Genomic DNA, 21,517 nt, shown 5'->3' with positions numbered 1-21,517 from the left:
TTTGGTATTACGAAAACAGGAATATTGCTTTATAAAGTTTACAGGAAATTACTAGGCTGTTTTCTTTCTGTGTCTGTCCTCTGGATGAAGGTAATCCTGGAGCGCTGACCATGTGCTGCTGTTTTCGGTTCTGGCAAGAGAAAGTGGGCTGGGAATTATCCAGATGCCCTTGTTTTCTTCAGGCTTTTTTATAATATTCTCTGTTGGTGCATGTTGTCCCAGGAACACCAGGCAACATGCCTTCCAACCAACTCCTCTTCCCCCTTTTAAAATCAGAAACGTTAGATAAGAGCGGCATCAGAAAACACTGATTCCAATTCCACTATGAAATGTTTTTTATTAAAAGATTTATTTATTGGAAAGAAAGGGATGGTGGGGAGAGAGGATGAGAGAGAGAGAAGGAGATCTTTCTCCCATCTGCTGGCTCACTTCCCAGCCGTCCACAACAGCCAGGTCTGGTTCTGGCCTAAGCCAGAAGGTAATATCTGCCGCCTTCCCAGGTAAGTTAACAGGAAGCTACATTGGAAGCAGAGTGGCTACAGCTGGAACTGGCCTTCTGGTATGGGATTCCAGCATTGTAAACAGTTGCTTAACTGGATGCGCCACCACGGCCCCTCTCCCCAACCTTCCTTGAGGCATTGATCACTTCCCCTCATCTTTCAAAATTACAATGTTCTCGTCTTTAAAACAGGAACTATTGGGGCTGGTGCTGTGGTGTAGTGTGCTAACCTGCCCCCTGCAACACTGACAGTCCATGTGGGCACCTGCTAACATGGAAAGCAGTGGAGAATGGCCCAAGTACTTGGGCCCCCACACCCACGTGGGACACCCAAAAGAAGCTCTTGTCTTGTGGCTTTGGTCTGGCCCAGCTCCGGCTTTTGTGGCCATTTTGGGGGTGAATCAGTGGATCGAAGATCTCTCTGTCCCTCCTCCTCTCTGTAACTCTGCCTTTCAAATAAAATAAATAAATATATCTTTAAAAAAACAAAAACAGGAATTATTATGTCTTTTTTAAAAAAGATTTATTTACTTATTTATTTTATTTGAGAGGTAGGCTATAGACAGAGAGAGAGGGAGAGACGGAAAGGTCTTGCATCTGCTCCTTCATTCCCCAAATGGCTGTGACTGCCGAAGCTGGGCTATTCCAAGCCAGGAGCCAGGAGCTTCTTCCAGGTCTCCCACATGGGTGCAGGGGCCCAAGCACTTGGGTCATCTTCCACAGCTTTCCCAGGCCGTAGCAGGAAGCTGGATCAGAAGACAAGCAGCCAGGACACAAACTGGTGCCCATATGGGATGCTGGCACTGTGGGCTGAGGCTTAGCCCTCTGCACCACAGTGCCGGCCCCAGGGATTACTATGTTTTATAGCGGCAATCTATGAATTAAGTATGATAAAGGGGGTAGTTTTATAAAATTCCTGGCACCCAGCACTTGAAAAATGCTTAGCCATTTCAGCAGAGTTCTCTTATTTCTTAAGAGATGAGTATAGGAATTATTTCATCTTATCTGCTATTGCCTACATATAATAGATATGACTTTTATGAATATATAATTGTTATCACCTTTATTCTGCTTTTATGTTTTGAAGAGACTGAAGAAAGTACGGCCCCCTTCATGTTTTGTTTCAGAGTATTTCTCATAATCTCTGTGGATATGTGTGGAAATACCAAGAAATAATGGCCCCAAAGAGGAAGGAACATTTTTATTAATGAGTTGACCTCTCTGGCATGGGATAGGATGAAATTTTCATTGGGAACACACTGAAAACACAATCTTTATTCATGTACTACAAGATAAGTGATGACATATTTGCTTTAGAAATGGTAGGCTTAGAGCTGATGATTGATTCAGCAGTCAGGTCACCACTTGGGATGCCCACATCCCACAGAGAGTGCCAGCTGCGAGGCTGCGTTTCTCTACTTCTGATCCAGCTTCCTTCCAGTGAACATCCTGAGAGGTGGCAGGTGATGGTTCAAGTATGTGAGTCTAGTAACCCACATGGGAGACTTGGTTGGAATTCCCAGGCTCTTAGTTTCTACCCCTGACTGATGACTTTTTTTTTTAATATTTATTTATTTATTTGAAAGAGTTACACAGAGAGAGGAGAGGCATAGAGAGAGAGAGGGAGAGAGAGAGAGAGAGAGAGAGAGAATCTTCCATCCAATGGTTCACTTCCCAGTTGGCCGCAATGGCCCAAGCTGTGCTGATCTGAAGCAAGGAGCCAGGAGCTTCTTAAGAGTCTCCCATGTGGGTGCAGGGGCCCAAGGACTTAGACCATCTTCTACTGCTTTCCCAGGCCATAGCAGAGAGCTGGATCGGAAGTGGAGCAGCCGGGTCTTGAACCAGCGCCCATATGGGATACCAGTGCTTCAGGACAGGGTGTTAACCTGCTAAGCCATAGCCCTAGCCCCATGACAGGCTTTTTTTTTTTTTAAATTTATTTATTTTTTATTTTTTAATTTTTTTTGACACGCAGAGTGGACAGTGAGAGAGAGAGACAGAGAGAAAGGTCTTCCTTTTGCCGTTGGTTCACCCTCCAATGGCCGCCGCGGCCGGCATGCTGCGGCCGGCGCACCGCGCTGATCCGATGGCAGGAGCCAGGTGCTTCTCCTGGTCTCCCATGGGGTGCAGGGCCCAAGCACTTGGGCCATCCTCCTCTGCACTCCCTGGCCACAGCAGAGAGCTGGCCTGGAAGAGGGGCAACCGGGACAGAATCCGGTGCCCCGACCGGGACTAGAACCTGGTGTTCCGGTGCCGCAAGGCGGAGGATTAGCCTAGCAAGCCGCGGCACCGGCCATGATAGGCTTTTTAAGGCAACATTTATTGAAAGCTTTTCAAACCAAGCATATGGCTAAAATATCTTTTATTTACAATAACATGGAAATATGAAGTATCCATTTTTCACTGGCTTTGATAAAAATGTTTTCAATTTATATTTTGAATTGAACAGAAGGTTGTAAATATTAATTGAATTGAGGTGAGAGTGGAAAAAGATAACCTCTACCAAAGGACAAGAGTCACAGGAGCAGCTGGCAGATAATAATTTAAAACAGTGCTTGTCAATAATGCTCAGGCTGCCCTTTGAATTGAGGTTGTTTAGAATCAGCATTTTAGAGGCCAGTGGTGTTCAATACAGCACAGAAGATCACTCATCCCTCTGAAAGTCATGCTCAAGAATTAGCTGGTATTGTGGAAAAATTACAGGGCTCTTCTCATCTTTGCCCTAAGAAAATGATATTTTAAACATATACACTACCTACCGTTCTGAAACAATAAATTAGTACCCAGTGAATTCTTGAACAGGTCTGGGATTGTGTGGCCCAATTTGATCTAGGGTGATGACACAGGAACTAGGTGTCATTATACCTCTGTTATCTCTCGACACAGTTGAGTGTTCTCGTTCTGAACAATGAATGCGCAATTGACTTACCTGGTCTGTTTGATAGAGCTAATTTATGTTGGTCCCCATAAGTCATCCTCTGTGGTTTATGGATTCACTGAATACTGTTTTCCTATTATGGGACCATCACATTTTAACTTCAACTCCTTCACATTAGACTGCTTATTATGCCAGTACAAGTCTCATCTTCAAGCCACTAAGTGATTTTTTTTTCCTGGCATTAGGAGCAAGATTACTTTTTCTGTGGCTCTATTCAGTAATTGTTATGCAACTTAATAATCTTTAAAGTCACTATAGATTTTATAAAGTATTCTTCAATTTAAGGCTTTAATTTTTGGTTATTGTACTAGAATGTCTCCTTAAAAAGTTTTTCATTATTGGATACTTCGGAAGAATTTCTTTTTATTTTAATGTCTATATGTCCATTTAACCTTATTACTGATGGGAGAAAGAACAGTAGCCAAAAGTGTATTTATACTTTACAAGGAAAAAAAGCAACTTTTACTGTTTCATTTTATTTACTTATTTTGCTGTACATATTGCCACTCACCAACTGTTATCTTTCTTCTTTGGTGTGATACTACCTTTGTTTTATGCTTGCAGAGAAATGTATTTTGGTTTGTTTAGACATTAAGATCATAATAACTCTCATGAAAGTAACAAACCACTTGAATTCAGAGAAAAATGTCCATGTATTTTTCTTTTCTTTTGGTATTTTAAATAAGTGTTTGCAACATCAACCCAGTTTTCTCCTTAAATTAAACTTGATGTTTTATTTTCAGGTGACTAATTCATACATATGTATGAAGTGAACTACATAAAACTGTTTTTTTCCAAGGAAAGAAGGGTGAAAAGGAAGGTTTCAGAATTATACCATTTTGAATTATTGTTGCAAGTGTTTAGACTTTGTTTCTTTGAGAGAGCTGATTCAGAGGATCTGCTCTGGGCTCCTGCCACCTGCATCCAAGTCCTGGCTGTCTTTGAGCTAATTGCGTGTCTCCAGAAACGCAGAGAGAATTGCTCTGCCTCTTGGAGATGTTGTTAATAGCAGATGACTCCGATAAAGCTTTCAGAACAGTGACCATCACATAGGAAGCTTAATCTCTGCTAGCTATTACCTGTGGAGTGAATGTGAAAATGGTAATAATAATGTAAAAGATAATGATGGCACCAATCTGAGATATTTCTTTTCTCACCATATATGAAATTACACTTTTCTAGGACCCTTACTATGATAGCTAGTGGCAGCTCTAAATTACTTATATGTCTGAACTGGTTTGAAAATACTGAATTCTTTGTAGCTTCTTGGTGATGTTGAAGTTGTATGGGGTAGGGGTTGAAGGCAAGGAGGCTGTTGGAAGGGGAAGAATGTAGCTGCTGTCTTAGGCACATGAAAGCTGGTTTGATGGTGAGCCTTTCATTGGCTAGAGTGTGGCATATAACCTAAGAGAAGTAAGTTCTGGCTTGTACGGGGTCATTGATAAGTTATATCAAAATGCAGTGAGATCATTCTCTTCTTATGCAACATTTCCAAAGAATCTAATAAGTGTCAGGGAAGGCTAGGAAATGCTGAGTGAGAGCAGACTGTTCTCTTTGCCTTTTGAAGGGGTCTAAAACCTGGGTGCCAGAGAAGAAGACAGGGAATGCTAAAACCTGGGCTTCATACTTGAGCTCACACCCTAGCAGGAAAGACATCAGTACATGAATAAACATAATTCAGGGTAAGAGACCTTAGCTTTTCAAATGCTGTGGGGACACAACCAAGGGAGGCCCTAACTCTGTGTGGGACTACCTGGAGAAGGTTCAGAGAGGATGCTGAGTGCCGTTGGAGAAAAGGGGAGCCTCTGCATACAGACCCTGCCTCCACAGGGCTGAGCCCCTGAAGGAGCATGCCTGTTGTGACTGGAGGACCTCAGATGAGGAGTGTTATTCTGATGGTTTGGACCAGATTATGGAAGTCCTATTTCTGCTGTTTTAGAAATTGAAATGGGATCTTTGGATAGCGGGGGTCCTCCCAGAAGTTGTTGCTTTTCTAGGAAAATTGGTGAATATGTTTAGTCTACCTTTTTGAGAGAGAAATATAACCAAGTCATAATTAAACTTATTTTATCGAAATAGCTTAATAGGTGACTCTGGAAGTTACTCCTTCCTCAGAATCATGCTCAACAGAGAACAAATTAATAAACTTTTGGTTTCACTTTAAATCTAGCCTTCTTAAGTATTGTGTTCATAAAAATTAATGTCAGTGGGAAGTAAATTTGCCCTTCCACCAGTAATTTAACTATTTGCCCCCTTTTTGTCTTGGCATAAGTTTTTATTAGTGTGCATTTTATTAAGTGCTGAGAATGTTTTGTAAATGGCCAGTTTTTCGTAGTGGGAGTTTATGTAGTGAAAGTATGGTTACCATCACTGCCCTGTGTGTTTGAAGATTGGAAGAAATTCTGAGTTCAGTTGCTCCAGTTTCTCATCTAATATAGGATTTCCTTTTATTACATCCTTTGTAGGAAAAAAACAATTCCGTAGCCTCTGCCAGAACACAGAATTGAAAGTTTTCTCAAGGCAGATCATTCTATTTGTTAATATTTCTAAGTCTTAGAACAGTTTTCCTTTTTAATCTACTTTCTTGGAATTTGCAGTCACTAGTCCTGTTTCTGTCCTGTAATGCTAAATGGGTACAGTTTTGCTTCTAACTGATGACCCTTTACATACATCTAGGCTAATACAGTCTCTTTTCTTGTCCCTTCGCATTTATCTTCAAGACTTAACAAATACCTCTGGTTTCGTCAGGGTGACATGAATTCTTGGATTTGCTTCTGCTCCTTGAGAGCTAAAGCATCATTTGTGTGCAATTTACCTCAGCTTGTCATTATTTTATTTAGATTGCAGAGACATAGACAAATTATTTTTAATTGTTAAATTGTACACTTATGACAGATGGTTTAGGCCTATTAGCACATCAGAATAAGATTTTTTTCCCCCATTCTTTATTTCATGGTCCAAAATAACTTTGTTACATAGCATAGGGCTTCAATTGAGTTAGAGAGTTGCAATCAAGCTCTTCTCTAAGACATTTAGAACATTCCAGTATCACCTAAACATTTGAAAACATTTAAACCATTTTTGACACTGTTCATTATACCTCTGAACCTCAAATACAGTTAAGAGTTGAGGGCCGTGGTTTGAAGTTTGAACTCTGTTGACTTTCTCCTGATTTTTGTCTGCAGGGACAAATCATGTGATACTTTCTCACATTTTTCCCCCCCATCTAAATGAAAATGTAGCAAAATTGAAATTTCCATTTCCCTACAATGCTTTGCCTAGAAATTTAGGCCATTTGGGAAGTATGAATTATTTTAAAGTACTAGTGACTGTGGTCTTTTCTGTTGCTTGTTAAAGTTGGCTGTCAGACTTGAGTGAGCTTCATGAAATCTTTTATCGTTGTGTATATTCTGGTTGACTGATGCTGCACAGAATTTGAGTTTAAAGTGTAGGCTCCAGTAATCATCTGAGTAAGCATAATAGAAAATTGCTTTAAAGAGTCATGTAACAAAAGGTGTAACCATGTTTTGATTTGCAATGCTTGAATTCTCTTCAATGTCATTTCATTCTTCCCTGAAATACAGGATGAGGCATAACACCACCAAATCACAGTCTCATTGTTGTGTATTTTCTGTGTAACATAAGCTTTGTTTTTGTTTTCTCAAAAGGCGTTTAAACAAAAATCACCTTCAGCTGTTTCCTGAGTTGCTGTTTCTTGGGACTGCGAAGCTATACAGGCTGTAAGTAGATGCAAACAGTTACTGTCGCTTTGGGTAGTACCTTGTGCTTTATTAAGTGTGTTTTGGATCTCTTTCCTGTGCGTTCCTGGAATGTACTCACCAACAGATTAATGGATTAAAGCTTTGCTTTTTTTGTTGTTGTTCCTTAAGGAAATTTATGATTGGTTTTCCAGTGGTTCAAGTTGGTTTTTTTTTTTTTTTTTCTGTACTAAGTGGCTTATGTATGTGTTATTATAATCGTATTATTTTAGTTTATTTTTTCTGATTAGCCAGTGATGGTGAAATGTACATACTTTCTGGAAATGTTAGTTCTGAGAGAAAAGTTGCTACTGTGCTTCCTGTTAAGAGGAAGCTGGCGTGGTTTCTTACACAGTTGTGGTTCTTAATGTCGGCTTTTTGGTATTGTTTCTGTACTCAAGTAGTAGTGTTTATTAGTCTGAAAATATTATTATAAGGTATTTAAAGAGAGCAGTAAATCTCTTAAGTGTTTCTTTTAAAGCCAGAATTCCAAATTCCACAATATGTGTGTCTGTAAGGCAAGGTTTTCGTATCAATTATGTCATAGACTGTTAAAGGGAAGTGGTTCTTTAAAGGAGCATACTGTGAGTATTAGGAAGAAACAGTTTTTCCTCCTTGGAATGCTTGTGCGCTGACCTAATGTATAATAGTGAAAACACATTTGAAAGCTTTTAAAATTAGATTTTCAGCCACATGAATGATTTTATGCAGATGGAAGATAAACTACAAAGTGTTGGAAAAATAAACAGCAATGATTATTGATGTTCACGCATGTTGGGAAAAAAAGTACTGGGATATATAAACTGCTTCGAGTGGCCCCACCTGGACAGTGGGGATGTCCCATATGGTAGTGTTTGTAGAGTAAGTGAGCATATTGCTTTTTTTTTTTCCCCAAACGTGACTTTATAGCCAAGGTTTTGCAACCTACTAGTTCAACAATGTGGTCATCAATTCCAGAAGTTAGAGGACTGTCCCTAACACGTTCCCCCGTGGTAATCATGGTCTCCCTTAGGCGCTCCTGGTGTCTCCACTCGCTGCAGGGAGAACTTGCCCAGCTGACATGCCAGACCAGCTCTCTAGAGTCTGACTCTGACATTGTTCCTCTGAGGATAGCTAAAGCCGCTGGCAGGATTTCTCCTCTTCTTTGTGTCCCCTGCTGTTTAATTGGCCCAATTGAAGGAAATTTTTAAAAAATCAAATAAAGAAACCTTGGACAGGCATTTTAATAAAAAATTCTTTAGGGACTACTTTTACTGAGGAAATAGGGAGCAGGCTACTATAAAGACTCTGTGTATGTATATCAGTTGATATTTCTATTGAAATATTTGTGCTTAGTTTCCAGGAAGGGCTGTGAGGATAATTTCAGTAGTATTCTACTTTCTGCTTTAAATATTGTCATTGAAGGAGATTTTAAAGAATTGACCTCAAGACTAGTGTATCGTGAGTTCAGTTAAACTACTGCGCACTGTGCACATAAAAACAGTTAACATTCTAGGAAACTATTTTGTATATTATAAATATAAAATTTGAAAGGGATGACTGTTATCTTGACTGAACATTATTAAGCCAAAAAGGGAAAATGTAGGAAGTAATCTCAGCACTATCTAAGAAACAAGAATGTTTGATGTTTATTCCAAACGTATTTGGATTAGTGTCTCCAGTTTCAGATGGTGTAATCCGTTGCAGAATTCCCCACCTACAAACTATATTTTGTTAGACATTTTGCCCTCATTGACAGTACCAGATAGTGGGTAAAATATTTTTTCATATATTTTGTTATTTTAAAACTTTATGAAACTTCTATATGAAAGAAAGGGATGACATTTTTAAGTGAATCAAAGAATTTTAACTTGTGAAAGTATAAAATGACACTTTCTAGTTAATTTAGGCATGTGAAAAATTAGGACAATGGGTAGTTAGAAAATGCATTCAGCCCTTTTATGAGCCTGTTGGAATCAAAGGATTTTTCCCTGGGACGTAATGAAAGCTAAAGTTAGGTTTGTTAGGTAGAACTGGTTACAAGAAAGACATGGCAATTTTGATATTCCTGGAGTTATAGCTTGATAGCTTACTGTTTATTATTGTCCCTCTTTGCTTTGGATTTGACACTTCATATAGACAGTCAATGCATACAGAAACTTAGGGTATATACTGCATCCTCAACTCAGGAGTCTTCTTTTGAATTGAGGAACTGTTGCCTCCTCTAAATTATACTTTAATGAATTGTTAACAGTAATTGTTCTCTTGAAAAGATAAGTTATAAGCTTTGTGTAACCACTTTTCTGTGATGGTGATTTTTGAATTAAATAGCTGTCATCTAGCATCTTTAATAACCAAAATAACCAGTTAGTGATGTTGACTATGGAAAGCAAGGGTATAGGTTCAAATTTTGTTAATATGGTACAGTGTCTAGTAGCCTACCTGAAAAAATATTCTGGGGGGATGGAAAACTGTTTGCAAATCTGCATGCAAAAGAGGCTTTTAAAATTCCCATTTAAAAAGTGTCTTTTTTGCACAATAGTGATAGATGATAGAAGAAACGATGTAGAATTTTAAAATAACAGGAAGAAAGTATTAGGATAAGAAAGTAATTGACTGGTTATTGATTACATACTAACAAATCGATAGTTGCTCTATTATATGCTGTAGGAGGGCCTCACATATCTAGAAATCAAGAAAAATGAATTTAGAATTTATTTTTTCTTTTTAAATAGTAGAATACTAATATTTCAATTATTTCTTTTCTTACATATTGTAGCTTTCACAGCTACTTAACTGTATTTTTCTCTGATATATCACCAATGAAAGTTTACCAGCTTAAAATGCAGTTCATACATTATTTTACTTTTAGCATCATTTGCTCAGATTAAAGCCAGCCTGATGTACTGGATATTGCACAGATATTCTTTGCATGTTTGTAATGAATAATCACCATTTGACTCTTGGCTGAAAGTGAGATGCCAGTGGTAGAAGGACACATGCTTTCTGTGGACTCCAAATGCAATATAAAAGAAAAGGAGGGTACACTGTATATGAATTATGATTCGACACGGTTGGTTGCTGCTAGCAGCCAAATATGCTTTTCCTTTGCTGTCTGCTCCAATTTCTCTTTGGACGGGTTGAGAGAGCACTACGTGTTCAGGTCAAGATGTTTGCTCAGAAATAGTAGTACAGTTGCAGCTGTGTTTGTTGGAGCAGGAGACTAGTTTAAATAGCATTACCATTTATCCAGTCCATTAACAGAACTCTGTAAAATAATACCAACTCTGCGTAAACTACAGGACAGTGTAATAAAATTACAAGCACTTGTTGACAGATGGGAAGTGTAAGTAAAGGAAAAGGCCATAGGTTGGAGGTTAAAAGAGACAGCACATGGGTCTCTTAACTTACATACAGAGACTACATCCTCCTTTGCTTCTCCTCAAAAACCGAGGTTGCATTTTTAATATCAATCTACAAGTGGAGAAAATGATTTTCAGAGAAATCTGGATTTGTTTAAGACAGAAATCGCAGGGAGTTTTGAAATGGCTGACTCTGATTAATTGAAATCCATGAGTGGCATACACAAACCTCCCCTGTAAGTGTAACCTTAAAGTAGACTTGCAAGTGTGTGATTCACAGTTTCTGAGTTGAGTTTGCAAGAACTAATCCAGGCTCATTAGAGAAGAATTTCATCGATAGTATTGTGGTTACTCCTTTGGTTATAAATATTTGTTTTGTGGTTTTCAGTTTGTTTCTTTGAGCATTATGATATTTACCCAGACCTCTAGCATAAGCTTGAATAACCAAAGCCCTTCACAGAAACTCATTTTTCACTCATATCTACCAGACCAAAACCAACCAGCCAAACCAATAAAAATACATCCTGTATGTCCCAGTGACTCATTTTATTTCTTTGAATGAATGAAACCCTTTAATTTCTGGTTCAGAAGTGGTATTTATTATTTCCAATGAACTTCTGGCCCACTAAATTCACTAAATTATGTAGTATTAATCACAGATTAAAGTGTTAAAGCCATGCATTGTTTTTATGGCGTAGTGCATACTTACCTGGGGTAGATAGATTTTAATTGCTTAAATTGATTTGTCAGGCCACAACTCATTTGCAGGATCTAGATTCTCAAAATAGTTTTTTATAGTTCTAATATTTGGAGTCTTTAAAAGAGGAAGACATATTTTGTTCTTTTAAAATAAAAATTAACTTGCTAAGCATAAAAAAAGATACAGTTAAGTGTCTTTATTTTCCTTTTCACCACTTCCTTAGCAGGAGCCTTAGTTTTTTGTTTTTAATGGTTTTAAGCATAAAACATGTTTGTTGTAAAAACGGTTAGAAATATCAGAAAAATAGGAAAGAGAAAGTAGGAATTCATTATCTCACAACCAGATTTAACCACTATTACACTTGTCAGTTATCATCATCATAGTTTTATTTTTATGACTATGCACATAAATGTTGCTTATATGTGTGTTATGAAAACATTTTTTGAACATCCCCAGGGCCTAGTGTAAGGCTTGACCTTTAGAAGCTCTAAGTGTTTGATGTAATGAATTAAATCTGTGACAGATTCTGGGTTTGCAGCTTGAATGAGCAAAGAGTAACTCTGAGAAGGCGTTATGAATACTAGAGAGGCAAGTTAGAGATGAGGGGTAACTCGGCTAATTAAATGTGTGATCCCTATCGGTGTTGTAAACACTGAAGTATTTTGCTTGGTAGACATAGCACAATCAAAGGATCCATTTTTCCACCTAATCAAAATATAGCAGCAGTAGGATGCTACACTCATATAAATGAGCCCCCTAGTCCTTGGATGTCAGTGTAGTCTGCTAGGATTCTTGTAGTCAACATGAAAGCAGAATACGACAGTGGAGCCCATGTAAAAATTCCTCTTGAATTAATTTCCGCCAGGTCTGATTAGAGTGTGGGCTACTAGAGGTGTCAGGTGCTGTGGCTTTTTGCTTCGTTTTACTCTTGGCCTGTTTGGCCCCTGCCACAATAAATCCTGCAGTGGTTGTGCAGGAATTGCAGGTTACAGTTGCTACGGTTACCGTTGTCCAGCCGGATCGACATCATTACTCATCTAGCGAGCTGCCATGATAGCTACCGCTGCTTCCTGTTGCTGAGACGGCCGAAGAGCTTCGTGTGCTGAAGAGCAGAGTTCTTCAGAAGGTGGCGAGTCTGTCTTGCAGTGCAATAGAGGCAAGCGCTGTATTGTGTGCTAGTGCTTTGCAAAGGGGGACAGACGGACTCTTCACTGTTGAAAACAAAGAACCAGGAAGATAGAGAAAACTTGAAGAAGTGCTACGTTTCAGTGACTGAGATGCCAAGTCCTGTGTATTTACTAATGATTGGGTCTGAGGGACTCGGCTTGGGCCAGTAAAAATGGAGGAGTATTTAATTTAAAATGATTTCCATTATAAATTCTAAATGTTTGTTTTTCTGTAGGAAGACCGAAAACTTGATCCACAGATGTCAGTACACATTGCAGAGTAGCCTTTACCACTCGCCATGGAAAACAAGTGCCAACCATTGAATAGCAACCTGATTTTAAGTTTGTTTTTAAAGTCAACATGTGATCTTATGACTTAGAAGTTATAAATCCGATGAAGATTAAGATTATATTTGAGATTTTGCCAGGCTTGGTGTTGATGGTTTTTACTTCAAAGGATCACTAGTGGAAAGCTTGTCAGTGGAGAAAGTTTAAAAAAAAAAATTTGGCAGGTTTCTGTAGTTGACAACCCCATAGACTCTCTATGAAATTTACAGCACAGTTCAAACAATAGGAAACCACATGTAAGATGGTCTTTCTACTCAGTGTACTCAAATAGCTGCTTTCCCAGACGTCAATGGTTTTATCCCAACCAACGAGTACTCACAGTATGCCGACTTGGATTTGGAGAATACTGAGGTGGACACTGAGGGTAGAAACTGATGTAATCCTTGGACCCACATCATATATGGTATTTGTGGGCCTCACCTATTGCTAACACCTGACCTGTAAAATATAAATTCAAGCCCAAAGAGTTGTCTTGAGTGTATTCCTGTTTTCTGAAATGTGTGTTTAAGCACATGGTTTTCATGTCAAAAATAGAAAAAGACAGCATTGTGTACACATCATCAGGTAATGTTTTAAAGTTTGACTAAATTATGAAATAGTAACTGCAATTTCATAGTTATAATTTGAGGACTGAAGATTTACATAAATATTATTTCTAGGAATAAGTGTTGAAAGGGTTTTAGTTACATGAGGACGCTTCAAAAAATTCATGGAAAACAAATTTAAAGGGTAAGTTTATCTTGGCACAAGAAATTTCTGAAATCTATGCATTAGTTTTTTTCAAAATACGCATTTTCCATGAACTTTTTGAAGACCCCATATATCTAAGTAATTTGTATGCATTCATGTTTTTACATTATGTTTTAAGACAGTGAAATCAATTTAATTTATATCATCAGAGAATTGGTGTAAAATAGTAGTTTTGATGCCTGTTGATCTATTTATGGTATCTTGAGACTCTGTTGACACCTTGAGAGTCATTTTCTTACCTGTAAAATGGGGACAATCATGTTATTTACCTTCTGCAGCTATCACAAGTCATAATTTAGATTCCTCCTTCAGAGTGTATTGTCAACTTCCACATATGCTAGACATGATATTTGTTTGACTATCCTCTCATTGCAAAGAAGATGAAAAAAAGTCACTCAAATGTCCTTGCGACATGTCCCCAGTCAGCAGCATTCTAGATTTTGACGCACCCTGTGCTCATGCTCCTCAGGGTGATCACACATGAAATGGGGAGCCACATTAATCACGCCACAAACTGACATAAAATATGCATTTGTGCCATTGTATTTCTCTTGAGTTGGCCACAGAAGGAACATCATGGCCAGGATATTTTGAATGAGAGCGCTTGAAACTCTCTCCGTTGATGATTAATATAGCTGTAAAATTCATATTTACAGTGATTTAGGGATGGAAACAGAGACTTGACTCAGGAACTTTTTATATTCATCCACAAATTCAGATGACTGTTTAAATGATGTGTTCTTCTGAATGGAAAAATGAAGGAAAAAGACTAATTAGATAATGCTGACTCAAACTTCAGGTAAACTATTCTGAAGGTTCAGATTTACATAAGTTGCTAAAGAGTATTTGTATTTCTTGTGAAAAGCCTGTTTTTAAAGCAATGTAAGATAGTACATTTGATCCGTGGACTATAAGCTGCATATATAATTATAAGTACATTTTTAGATAAAAAAATTATGTCTAAATACAGTCAAAATTGCAGAGCTTTTGGCCTTTAACATTTAAACAATATTTCATAATGAAATAAGTTTAAAGTAGAAGTTATTTTTGTTTTGCTCTGTCGTGTTTCCAGTACTTCACATAAGCCCATAAATATTGCAGCTAGATGAATGTGGTATATGTCCCCTCATTAGCTGTTGATCATAACCAAGTTAAGGGCTATCCCTGAGTTCTTTGTGGAGAGTAATTCTTGGAGTATTGTGACACAGTGTCCTATTAGAAACTTTTAGACTGAAGTTAAAAAAGAAAATAAACCCCAGAGAAGGAAGCAGTGGTCTGGGGTATAACATAGTGGTGTGAAATGTTATCAAGAGAACATCTGTGCCTCTTGGAACATCCCTCAAACCAATGTTTACGGCTAAATATGGCAACTTGATTTAAGTGTTTGAAAAAAAAAAAACTTAAAGGAGAAAAAAAAATAAGTCTGGAAACAGAATGAGATAGCTTTGCCCCTTCATGATAGGTTTCTTCTACTAGTGAAAGATTAAAGCTTAAGGGATGTGAATAGCTGAGAACAGCACAGAGAAAGGTTGATTGCTTCCCCTCCAACAGTTCCAATTGATTGAAAAAAGCCTAATTTAAAGTTTCTGTTTGTTCTATGTCTTAAACCATCAGAATTCTCTTTTAGGAGCAGAGGAATGCTCTGGGGGGAAAAGAATCCAAGGATAAAAAGTCATTGCAAGCCAACAATTGTTCCTAATCCTCACAAAATGCTGGAGAAATTAAATTTATTCTTTATTGCTCAAAGTGTTACCTAGGTCACTGGGCGATGGGAAAATTGGACTGGAAGTCGAGTAGTCGCAAGCTTTGTTTTGTGTCTAGATGCTTAACCTTAGACACGACAAGGCATCTTAGAGTGTTGTGGGAACTTGGTTTAGAGCATTAACACCAAGACTTTTATTACCCTGGATTTATAATAGGCTGTGCTGTCAGGAGATGAAAATGTTGTGTTTACATTTCAATGTTAAATGATCATTTAATTAACACCTAAGAAAAAAAAAAACTTGTGAAATTCTTAGCAGCTTTTATTGTTGGTTTCCTGGGAGGTTTTAATATCCAAGTTTCATTGAGATTTCTTTTTGTATGTAGAGACACAAAAGACATTATAAACTTTTTAAGGAAGACAAACAGTTTAACCTTGACCCGTTTTTCCTAAAATATTCATTTAAATTACATTTTAAATCTTGTATGCTTATTTAAGAGGTTCTAGGCTAGTATATTAAAAACAATATCTTAATTGAATGCTTTAGTTTTGTGTAAACACTTAATAAAAATATTAGTTAATTTATATTCTGAAGTTTCTACTGTGAAACATTTGAACCTACCAATTAATTTATCTTAAGAAGTTTACTACATTGGGAATACTAATTATAAATATTTTATGTATTTTAAACATCGCTGCAGTTTCTGAATTTTAAGAATCTTAGTCTTTTCAAAATAAGTATTCTTGAGCAAGCAAATTCTGTAGGAAAGAAGCACATGGTTGCTTTATTATTTTCACCATTATTTAATTTGGAAATAATGACTATCATAATGCAAGAGGATTATTTACAGACAAAGGAAGAATGATGCCATTAATATGAAAATTCAAATTTGCTTTGGTTACTAAAAGATTAGATGTTACTAAATGTTTTACTTTACTCCTGGTCTTTTATGAGATAGCTCACTGAAAATTAATGTTCTTGAGACAAAGTGATAACAGGAAAGACATGTGAATTCTTAGCAGCATCTGCGTATCTAGCAACCCTTGAAAGATATTTTTCTAAAGGAATATTAACACGTCTGATGTCTTCCCTCTCAGTTTATCTGTATATGAAGCTTTTTAGCTGTTTACCAAGTTACTCGCTGTTGAAGTAAAATCCTTCTTAATTTTTCTAGAAATAAATATCCCATTATCATGGAGTTTTTCTAAATATGCTATTTTTATTTATACTGAAACAAAAACCTCTTATTGTGTTTTTTTTTTTTTTTAAGTTCAAATACCTCAGGATAAAACCTGGTTTCTGTATTATTTATGGTGAAAGAGTGCAAGGAGGATTGAATGTTATTAAAAATCTTTTAAAAGCTCTGCTATGAACCAAGAATTACATTGTCATTTGCCAAGTGTTATGCGGGCACTTTGTGTGGTGTTATATGCTTTCCTTCTATCAAGTTTCAGCTTTTCTACAAAACTTTCCTCATTTTTTTTTAACTCACAGCTATCTCATTATTCCCCAGTGACTTCTCTACCCAGCCTCTAGTCACAAAAACTCACAAGTAGGAATATTGCTTTACATTTTATCTCCTTTACATAAAAACTTACCTTTGGTGGAGGTATAGGCAAAGACACAAAATGCCCAGAAGTTGAAAAGCATGAAAGAGAGAGGAGTAGCAAGACCTGGTTATTTAGGGTTCTGGATAGACAGTACATTCCAAATAATATAGTTTATTATAGCAACATCTAGTCCAAGCCAACCAACCAAATGAGGAGGAAAGGGTTGGGAGATGGGCATAAGGAGAGCTAGAGAAACATAAACAGTTCATGAATATTCAAAATGCTTGAAGAATAAATACCTAAGGAAATTTAACTTAAAGTAGATAAACACATTGATTTTATACCAAGAAAGTCAGTGTATGCTTTTGTGCTGAGAAAGTCAACATTATAATTCCATACATTAGTGATTTTGAATCTCTCCCTTTAAATAAAAAAGGAAGATTCCCATATTTATTTTAGATAAAAATCCCAGGTTTGCCTCTTAAAAATAACTTTCTAGATACAATTATGCAATGATAAACACATATTATAACTTTCTGATTATAGCATTTCGTGTTTTGGAGCTGGAAGATAAGATACATAAAAACGCTCTGACGTCCACTCGACAGTCACTAGCTTGGCTTAGATTAACTTCACTTTTGAATCAGACACTGTCATGATGGGAAGACGCACGCGCATCTAGTTCTGCATTACCTCTTCAGCTTTCCTGTTGCTGTCGTAGCAGCATCGCGGGCAAGCTGATTTTCCTGTTATGGCTGGGGAATTCCCAGCACATCTCTGGACTGCTTCCTTGCCTGCTGTTCCAGAAGCAAAGCATCCTCTTAATAATCCTCACCTCCTCGATCAGTGACCTTTGCAGATTCTTTCATTATATACTGCTGTGGTTTCGCGTGCAGACTTGACTCAGTCTGCCTGGGCTCCAGTCACATCATGTGTCGCCCTGGGAATGGCACCCACCCCATGCCTCGGTTTCCCTTTGTATAAAATGAAGACACCAATAGAATATCCCTCCTAGGAAATTTGTGTGGAGTAATCTTCACTAAATGAATAGGGTATGATATATATATGGAGGTTGGCGTGTATTAAGTCCTACATTGTTTCTGTTTGTTTTTATTATTAAATCTGTTACTGTTTCCTGTCTCAGAAAATGTGCTGCCACATATTGTTATGTAATTGTAATGTGTGTTAACATTGCAATGACTGCTTGTTATGAACAAAGTTACTTGATTTCTTTGTGAGGATTGTTTTATGAGGTACAAGGGTACGTTGGAAAACTCATGAAAAAATGGAAATAAGTTTATTTTAGTGAAAAAAAATTGAAATCCATCTATAAGATTTTTATAATTCACACTTTTCATGAGGTTTTTGAAGATCCTTATATCCAGAATTTCAGTCTTTTTTTTTTTTTGCATTGGAAGAGACTTATCTTTTAATTCTATTTTCCACAAACATTGTAAAGTACCAGCAAATAGTACATCAGATAAAAGAGGGACAGTGTCTTTCTGTGTTTGCCATAATGTTACCAGAATTCCCCATAAAATCTCTGAGTCTGTTGAGATCTTCAAGAATAGTTGAGGGAAAGAGGAGATTGAAATATATCTAAGATTTGTTCTAGCTCCTTTTCAAAAATTTATAGGGAGCTTTTCACCGGACTTGCAAGAATTATAATGGTAGAATTATTTATGGTAATAAAGCAGGAATCAGATAATTAGGTTGTGGATGAGTGATTCTGAGATTTTCTCTCCCCATTAGCACTTAAAAATGAAGGCAGTTTCTTTGCTAGATAAATGTAGCCTGCTTGCATTTTGCATGGCTTTGCTATTAAATGTGGATTGTTTGAAGGCTTAGGTGGAAAAAAAAAAGATTAAAGGAGATTTGATGGTTACGCATTATTAAGTGGATATCTTGATACTTGGTAATCCCTCAATGTGAGGTAAGTGGTGTACAACTGAAATAGTTTCAGTAATCACTTGACTCCAGCACTGCTAATGGTAGCATTCAGAATTGAGTTAAAAATCAAACAAAGCAACTCACAAGAGAACAATGGAGTTGGTTGATGAAGGTTTGCATGTTTGTATTTCTGTTATCATCTTTATAGTAGCAGGCGTGAGAGCAGGGACCATCATTTTCTGTAATTTTCCCTAGGAAATGCATTGTGCACCCTGGACAATTAATTTTCCCGACCTTTTGAGGAGAACAGAATGTATGGAACCTGAATACCCTGAAGGCAAATGCAATCTGGCATCCATTTCTAAGAGGAGAGCTGCTTTCTGAGTTGGTGTCGTTTTCTTTCCCTCTCTTTAAGGGGAATGAATTCCACACCTAATGAATAGTTTCAAGGAAAGTTGTTCATCAGGTACTCCAAGTGACCACCCTGGATTCTTCTTTTGTTACACAGGAACGTGAGGGAATGAGAAAGTAACATAGTTACATTTGATAAAAGGAAATACCTTTTTTCCTCTTCCCACCCACCATGTAATCCTCTGGAATTTAGTTGACACTGGAAATTACTGCAGCAAATAATGTGTTTGAAAAAGCAAAGTTGTATGAGCAAGGATAACACTTGTAGCTGTAATAATTATGTTTAAAAAATCACAGAGTCTATCAATCATCATATTTTGGGGCAAGTATTTTTACCTAAAGGGATTGGGAAAGAATTTTTCCTCAATTCTTGTCAATCTCACCATGAAGCATGACACAAAAGAAATTATCACTATTTTCAGCATTATATATTTTTTTCTGAATACCAGATACCATTCTGTTGCAGTAAAGTGGAAATACCAGATCAAGTCAGATGAAGAAATTGAACTAATATGTCAGAAGGCCAAAATATATAAATATATAAGCTATAAATATAACTGACATATACTCCAGTGGACAAATGTCATTCTTCAGTCCCTTCCCATTTTGAAGGTGTTCTCTAATTTAAGGACAGAAGAGTGGGAGTGGACATTTGACCCAGCTGTTAAGCACGCTGTGGTGGGACACCCATGTCCTGTGCTGGAATGCCTGTCTGGGATCAGTTCTCGGCTGCCACTCTTTCTGACTCCAGCTTCCTTCTGTTGTGGACCTTGTAAGGCATCAGTGATGGCTGAAGTACCCGGGTTCCTGTCTCATAAGAGAAGACCTGGATTGAATTTCCACTTTCCAGTTTTCACTCTGGCAGGGGCTGGGCCAGCAAATGGCAGTGCGAGCTCTCTGTCTCTCCCTCCCTCTCAAAGTAATTTTTGAAGAATTAAGGAGAGAATGGTTTAATGCAACAACAACAGAATCCAAATTTTCTTTATTTTCTAAATTAAGTTACCTGCATTGAAAAGCACTGTTTACTTGTAGATGAATATGTTTTGATAGAGGGTTAGTTATTTTCAAGTAAGTGTTACACCCACACTTATCAGTGTGATAGCTATTACAAGATACTTCAGATGTATTTTTGTAAGATGATTCAATTTTAGAATTTGTAGTTCTTCTCTCCAGTTCTCAAGTATGTATTCTAATACCTTGCATTTGTTGTTATACTAATGTCATATTGTATTCTGTTTCAAACAACTGATTCCTAAAGTGTGCTCTCCAGTGATCCAAGAGAAAAGTGTTCTGTGATCAGATGTGTTATGAAATAATAAATTTCATATCCCCTGTGGTGACTAGAGTGTACACTCATGCATTGCTCTCCAAGGCACACTACAATAAAGAAATCTGTTTAACTTTTAAAAATATTTCTCAGTTATTTAACCATACAGATCCACTGTTTCTTTACTTCCCCAGTTTATTTCAGTTAATCCAGATAACAAGAACAGCTTTTAGTTGTGAAGAATAATGACTTTTTTATTATGATTAATATTTTAAAAATAAAGGCTATTTTAGACATAGGTGGTTAATATATATTGTCATGTTTTTGTACCAGTATGGTCAGACATATGACTTTTTCAGTGTATTCAGCTGATGATTCTGTTCCTCTCTGCCTACTTTTGAACATGGTCTTTTCATTCTGTTGTTACCTTCAAGGGTAGAGAAATTTAGATTCTTTCATAAGAATTTCATTACTCAGCACCAGTATTGCTTTAGGTATTTCTTTATATTTGTGTATATACACATACACACACATGTGTGTACTCACACACAAAGCCAGTCAGCTGGGCCTAAATGATGTTAACACAGTTTAAGTTTTTTTCCCTTCTCTGCATCTGCAGCTGGAGCTACTGAGGTCCTTGTGGCGTGCCTGCTGGGCAGGGTATTCTTTGCCACCCAATGTGATATTCATCCTCTGAATTGCAAGAATCTTTCTACAAAGAGGATGTTGGAGCCAAAAACATATTATGTGCAATTTGTAGATCATGGGTGGAATTGGAATCACGGCAAAGCTTATTTGTTCAATATTTTGTTCTAACCCTAGATGAGAAAGTCACTTATATATAAGGTGTTACTCAGAATTAAAAATAAATAAAAGAAAGAATATTGTAAATCTCCTAAGGCAACTTCTTAAATACACTCAATCTGTCCATCTCACTACAACATCAATACTGATCGTTCCTGAAAATTACTATCCTCTTTTAGTGCACCCAGCCTATTGCTTTGACTGCTAATTTTTATTTATATTAAATATCGAAGGGAAATATATCAAAGGAAGCAGAAACATAAAACCGAATTAAGGCTCAAACAAAACTACTTCAAAACCTGATAAGATTTAATATATTAGCCTCATTTAAGCTCAATATAAATAATTAACCTTAAATTCTACTCAATATTTACAAACACATTTATTCGTTG

The 21,517-nt window shown here is 37.1% G+C and overlaps 1 protein-coding gene across 2 annotated transcripts in view; it reads left to right on the top strand.

The window, feature by feature from the left end:
• The window catches only part of SLIT2 (slit guidance ligand 2), a 388,499-nt gene that overhangs the window by 10,044 nt on the left and 356,938 nt on the right, over window positions 1-21,517 (top strand). For both annotated transcript variants that reach the window (XM_062212660.1, XM_062212659.1), the window contains exon 4: window positions 7,106-7,177. In XM_062212660.1, the coding sequence (XP_062068644.1) occupies window positions 7,106-7,177 (72 nt within the window). The remainder of the gene's footprint in view (window positions 1-7,105; window positions 7,178-21,517) is intronic.

Source organism: Lepus europaeus, chromosome 16, assembly GCF_033115175.1.
Source record: "Lepus europaeus isolate LE1 chromosome 16, mLepTim1.pri, whole genome shotgun sequence".
Lineage (NCBI taxonomy): Eukaryota > Metazoa > Chordata > Mammalia > Lagomorpha > Leporidae > Lepus > Lepus europaeus.
Note: the sequence above shows the minus strand (reverse complement) of the source record. Positions and strands in the feature narration are given on the sequence as shown.